This window comes from Merops nubicus, unplaced genomic scaffold, assembly GCF_000691845.1.
Source record: "Merops nubicus isolate BGI_N331 unplaced genomic scaffold, ASM69184v1 scaffold852, whole genome shotgun sequence".
Classification (NCBI taxonomy): domain Eukaryota; kingdom Metazoa; phylum Chordata; class Aves; order Coraciiformes; family Meropidae; genus Merops; species Merops nubicus.
The window spans coordinates 5,047-11,669 of record NW_008591339.1 but is presented as its reverse complement, the minus strand read 5'-3'; the positions used below and the strand labels follow the sequence as shown (position 1 = coordinate 11,669).

General features: G+C 43.2%; 1 protein-coding gene across 1 annotated transcript in view; it reads left to right on the top strand.

Moving 5' to 3' along the window:
• LOC103782442 (lipopolysaccharide-responsive and beige-like anchor protein) overlaps positions 1-6,420 on the top strand; it is a gene marked incomplete at its 5' end in the record, with an annotated part of 52,517 nt that extends 46,097 nt beyond the window's left edge. The window contains 2 exons of the mRNA XM_008950212.1: positions 4,165-4,316; positions 6,330-6,420. Of these exons, the coding sequence (XP_008948460.1) occupies positions 4,165-4,316; positions 6,330-6,420 (243 nt within the window). The remainder of the gene's footprint in view (positions 1-4,164; positions 4,317-6,329) is intronic.
• Between the last annotated feature and the right edge of the window lie 203 nt (positions 6,421-6,623).

Below are 6,623 nucleotides of genomic sequence, written 5' to 3'. Positions count from 1 at the left end.
GTGGGGGGGGTATGGGTTCTGTGGATGCTGTGCCAGCCACAAGTGTGGCTGTGAGGCTGGAGGGATGAAGCAGCAATGTGTCTATTTCTGTCCCAAGCCATTTTTCCCAACAAATATAGATTCTTGCTCCAATTTTTAATCTTCAATTCATGAAACTGCACCTCTGGCTGTCCTTGTTCAAACACTTCTGAGATTTTCAGCCTCCCCTTCACCCCAGTGCTTTCCATACAGCAAGCACACATCAGAGTGTTCTCTGGGTTTGCAATAATAAGGTTGATAATCTGTCACTTTCAGCAGTGATTATGTTGTCAGCTCAGCCAGCAAACCTGTAAAATAGCCAGAAATCCCTTGCTGGCTAAAACAATTTCTGCAGTGTTTCAGTCAGTCCCCACAGCTCTGGGAATGTTGCTAGAGGGGCTGGAAGTTCTGCTCTCTGCGGGCTGGAATTATGTATGCACAGGGCTTTGGGGTTTATTTTGTTTCCTTTTGTTTTGTTTCATTTCTCCCCCGGTGTTCCCAGTTGGGCTTTATGCTTAAACAACCTCCAGCCTCTCTGCCAGTGCTTCTGCACTCCATCATGTGGGGAGGCAAGTGGCAACTGCAGGATTAGAGTAAGGGCTTTTAAAATGAATAGTGCCTACCCGTGGGCTGTGCTGGCAAACAGGATGGGCTTTGCTCAGGGAGAGGAAAGAGAAGGAAAAGGTTCTGAGAGTTGAATCTGCCATTTAACATCCTATTTTCCTGTGCCACTAGGGAACAGTATTTTAGGATATTATTGAGAAAACGGGTGGTTTTCAGCAGTGACACTTGGACCAACGTTCTGCTTTTCTTTCATGTGTTCACGTGCTAGAAAACTGCTAGAAGAATTTCAGATGCTCTGGGGAAATTCAGAGTCTAATCAGTGCCTTCCACCTGTTTTTGTTTTAAATACTGCAGCGCCCAGTGGTGCTTGGGCTATCACCAGACATCCACCATGTGATGTTTAGATACCTTAACGACTACCTGAACTCTAAATAGTCTGCTTGTTCTGAGCAGTGAAGTTATTTTACCCTAAACAAAGACTGGTTGCTGTTTCACCCAGAGGAACCAATTTATTTTTCCTTTCCTGAGCCTGTTTTGAAATGTGGAAGTGCCCACAAGACTCCTGCTGCTGTAAGCCAGGGCTGTCACCGTGGCAGCTCTGCCTCTGCGCTGCCTTTCACAAACCTGAGAGGTTAAAAGGGATCTGTGCAAAGTTTTGAGACTTTCCAAGGAAACACAAGTCAGAAATGCAGCTTTTGGAGCGCTGCTGAAGTCGTGTGCTTTGGGGGTTCTGTAGAGTCTGAGGCTCATGTTGTGAGCAGGATTTCTGGCAGAGTTGTTTCAGTTCCATACCTGGCAGAATCGTAGAGTCTGGGGAAAAGCAGAACAGTAAAATTGATTCATGTCATCTTCTGGACCAGGTGAAGCACTTGGGAGTCAAAGCATCCTTTTGTTTGTTGAATATTGAAGGGCACGTCGTGAAACTGAGATGTTGACAGGGTGGCCTTGTTCTTCTATTCATCCTTTCATTCAGAAATGAATTAATAAACAATATAAATAAATCAACTTATTTTCTTCATGATGTGCCAATGAGTTAGGAAGATTACACAGGTATTAGCAAGGGTTCCAAGCCTGTACTTCACTTCATGAAAAGATCCCCAAACCCACTGCATTTTGCAGGTAGTGGAAGAGTTAAAGATTAATGGCTTTAATTTGCCTTTTAATATAGCATTTCTTCAGTAAAAGCCTCAAGTATAAAATCCAAGTGAACCATGACCGTGAGGTTAATGGATTTTCATCAGCAGAATTTTATAAGTGCAGCAAATAATTATTTGTCACGGTCTTCACTGCAAGTTGAAAACCCCCTCAGGAGGCTGCCAGTGCCATAAATAGGAAAACCACCCCACATTGATTTTCACTTCTAATGAGTAATCTTTTTAATAATTGTCTGTGGTATTTTAGAACCTCCTGATCATCTGCTCAGTGCGTGGAACTTCTAGACAATTTTCACAGTCTTATCTGTTTGTTTTCTACCCCTTTCTTAAGGAGTTACTGTGCTCTTCTAAGAGGGTCTCTAAATATTTAGAGTTTTCAGGTTCTTTTGGGCTGTGCTTTGGGAGGTGCTTAGCATAATTTTGTAGGCTGTTAGAAACAATCATATAAGCAGTTTGTGGTTAAAACCTTAGAATTTTGGGGGGAGAAGCTTTAGCTTAGGATACTCAACTCTAACCTTGGTTGTTATTCAGTTTTCCATACTTAGATAGGAAAAACCTCCACATATTCTGCCTTATTGTGTCTAAATTCACATGTATGTCTTGTCACCTTCATTCAAAGCACAGCTGGAATAGGTTTATCATCTGCTTTTTATCAGCATTATAATATTCTGTTTACAGTATGTTTGCACTTCAGTTGCATTCATTTTAAAGTTACTGTGTGAATTAAAATTTTAGCCATGTGATTTGATCCAATTCCTTGGGAGTTGTTGCAGTAAACACCCAAAGTTTATAATTTAGAAACTCTGTCTTAGGTAAGTGTTGCACTTACTTGTGATCCTTGCAGGATACTTTTGACATCACAGTAAAAAGAGTACAGCAAGAGAAGAAATAGAGATGTGCAATATGTCTGGCTTCAATTCTTGCTGTCCATGAAGCAGTATCTTAGGTACACTCTATAATTTGATTTCTAGGCTTGCCAGCAGTCCATATAAACACTTTAATGTTGCATGAACATAAAATTTTCATGGTTTAGTTTCATTTTTGTGCATTTTTAAATTCTGCGTATTTAAAAAAGAAACCCAAAACTTCCTTTTCCTGAGGGATTTAAAATCAGAGTTTGTTACAGGGTTTTGCATATTGAAAAAAACGTAGAAGCAGAGATTGTGCCCAAATACTTGCAGACTTCAGCAGAGAGAGAGATTAAGTTTCCAAGAGCCTCTCTTCAGTTCTTTCTTCTGTTTCCTAAATTTTAACCTCTGAGCTGGAATGTTGTTTGTAGACTGTCATTTTGGGAAATGGAGATGGGAATGGAGAAACTTTGTCAGAGACTGGTAGAAGACAAGAGACAGAAAGGAGGGGATGAAAGATAGGAATTGGAAATAGAAGCAACGGGGTGAAGGATTAGTTAATTAATAGCAGTTTAATAGTAGATAATTGTGATGATAACAGCAAATCCTACAGCAAATAACCAGTAAAGTTGTTTCTCACCCTTCCACGTACTGAAATCAAGAGGATGATAGGCTGCTAGTGTGCCAATATTGCATACAAAAAGAAGAGAGCAGAGAAGGGATAAAACAGAAGTCAAGCTGGGGAGCAAAAGTTAGAAAGGAAACTGAGAAGAGGCATCTGGAGACAGAAGGAGACCATAGGAAAAGCTTTGGACTTACAGGAGTTGTTATAATGGTCCAAACTCTGGTTTTAACTCTTAATCTTGCTGGTAGCTCATGCTGATATAATTATTATTTTTTTAACCTTTACAAATCCTTCAGTTTTCCCAGGGAGCTGGTGGGTGAGGCTGTAAAATCATCTGCTGCTTATGTTTCTTTCCTCCATGGCATCACAACGGGTTCTTCCTTTCAGAAGTTTTCTACTCTTCAGTGTTGAAAAGATGTGCAAGATCTTTGTATTGCTAAGAGAAAAGTCAGTGGTGGAGTCTTCCAGGGCTTGGTGTGGGGAGCTAATTTTCTTCCTAATCCAGAGCAGGAATCCAAAAATGCTGGTCTGAATTCATTCTAGTCATTTGCAGAACATTTCAGTTCCCTCCATCCTTCAGCCTGTTGCCAGAGTGAGCAAAGGAGGTTGCCTCCTGCTGGGCCAGCATCTCAGACCCTTGGGGGCATGTCAGGCACTGATTTCAGTGCCTGTGCTGCTGGAGCTTGGAAATCCAGCTCATTAGAAGAGTAAATTTCTCCAGCTGATCTGTGGAATATGGAATAAATCACAGGTGGGGTAAAACTTAACTAGTGGCACCTAACGTATTGAAGATGTTTGTGCATAACAACATGAATTCTATCCCCGGGCAGAATCACAACCAGGATGTTGCTTCCCAAAATCTTGTGTTGATCCCAAGTCTCTCTGGCTGTTCAGAGGGTGGGGAGTGAGAGCCACCCGCGTCTCTCTGACAAGTGCTGACCTGTTTTCTCCTCAGGCCATCCAGCTGAGCAGGGATGGGCAGTACCTGCTCACGGGGGGAGACAGTGGAGTGCTGATGGTGTGGCAGCTGTGGGACCTGAAGCAGCTCTTTGCCTACCCAGGCTGTGACGCCGGGATCCGCTCCATGGCCCTCTCCTACGACCAAAGGTGGGGCAGGGTCTGGGCTGCACGGGCACAGGCTGACAGGGCAGCTGCATTCTGGTTTTAATTCCAGTTTTGATTTTCTGGGGGTCACAGGTGAGGGTGAAGAGATGAGAATTTGGCACGAGTCCCTTTCTCACATGGCTCGTTTGGGGCAGATAGTCTTCAGGATTTCAGCTCTTGGGGGAATGAGGAGAGATTCAAGAAGTCTCCCACGGGCAGGCCTGAAGCTGGGCTGAGTTGTTAGCCTGTGCCAGCAGCAGGACAGTGTGGGTCAGGTGGAGGTGGGAGGTTATACGTGTGCTCTCCATGTTTCTGCTTCCAGTGACAATGCAGATCCCATTCCTAATCCCAGACCTTTACGTGACATGTATTTAGAACAGTTGCACTATAGGATCCATAGTTTGCTAAAGCAAATATTCATTTCCATTTCTAGCACAGTTATTTTATCCACATAAAGCAGGACTCTCCTGGAAGATTCCTTTTAGTGACAGCAATCAGTTGCTGTCTTCACTGTGTTCTTACACTTCCCAATGCAGCTGTACTTAAAATTCCTTCCATATTTTTATCACAAAGGTATTTTTTATAAGGTGGATGTTTACTGCTACTTTTTTACACTTTTAGCTTGCAGCTAGAAATTTGTTTGCTTTAGTGTATTTGCTTAGTAGAGCTCTGTGTACTTTTCAAGCAGATTTGGCTCCTAAATCTCTAAAACTTACATAAAATGAACTTTAAAAAAATCCAAGTTGACAAAATAGGTGAGTTTCAACCAAACATTCAACTTCTAAGCATAACAACAGATGACAGGGGGTTTGAAAGAAGCAGTTTTCCATTCAAAAGTCCCTGCTGTTAAAAATATTTCAGAAGCTGTTGAATTTTAGACTTCTGAAATGTACAAAATTTTTCATTTGGATTGACTTTAAACTAATTAATGGCATGTCAACATACTCTTTGCATGTCAGTAAACTGAAATTTCACATGGACTTCTATAAATTTTATCTGTGTGCTCAAGTTAGGAATGAGGGTTTGAAGACACAGAAACTCAGATTATTTTACTGAGTAATTACTCAGAGTGATTTATTTGGGATGCATGAATTTATGTGTTTGAGTGACTTTGTATAAAGCTGTTTTAACCTAATACAAATCAAACCAAAAGGATGCTCTTGAGATCCTGTGATACTGTCAGACTGGTTTTTGTGGTGTCACAGTTTGTTCTGAAGAAAAAAACACAGCTTTTATTCTGTGGTATTTTTTTTTTTCAATTCTGAGGCTTTTTCCTAAAATACCAGAATTTTATGAATCCTTTTTTATTTGCATAAAACTTTAATGTAAGACAATAGAAAGGGTGACACAGACTCTTGTAACGGTGTGCTGTGTTCAGACAGATCTCTAGTAGCAGGCCCCAGGTGAGGGATTTGGGAAGAGTGGCTCAGTGGGAAAGCACAGTGACCACTCCAGGAGCCTCCCAAACACTCAGAGCCTCAAAATTGTTTTCAAACCCAAACACAATTTCCACCTAAACTGCTGCACACACATCCAGTTCCTTCATCACTTCAGAGGGGGAGGTGAAGCTGCAGTGAACCCTTCTCCAAGCCTCCCTTCACTTGGCTTCTTCAGCAGGGCTTCACCCCACCCCAGTATCCCCCAAAACCAACCCAGAAACAACCCCAGGGGACCCACCGTGGCCTTGCAGGAGTGATGCTGGGAACACTTCTGTCACCTGACCCTCAGCTGCAGGCTGACCACCCCAGCAGCTCCAGTGGCTGGTAGGTTTTGTGGTCCATAGATCTGTCAGAGGTCCCCCCTCTGCCATCAGGTTTATTCCAGCCCAGCTTGCTGGGGTCCCTGGGAGCCCCTAAAGCCTGACTTTCTACCTGGAGCTCTCCCAGCTCTCTTTGGTGGGAGCTGGTTGTTGCCTCTGGTTCCCCTGCCTGTCCTGGTGTGACTCCTCCCTGTGCTGACCCATTGATCTGAGCACGAGGTGCTTCACTAACGAGCCTGGTTCTGCCCTTCCCTCAGGTGTATCATGACTGGCATGGCCTCTGGGAGCATAGTGGTCTTCTACAATGACTTCAATCGTTGGCACCACGAGTACCAAACCAGATACTGACCTTCAGAGACCAAGGTGAGCCCTGGTGGGGGCAGCTCTGTCAGGAGGGAGCTGGACACAGCAGCCCCCCGGGGGGCTCGCCACAGCCTCGTCCCTTATACACAGCTCTATTACATCTGAATGTAACTTAAATTTGCTGCAAGAGGCAACCTATTTTTTGAAGTTAATTGCTATTTTTGTAGACCTTGCTCAACCTTTTTTTT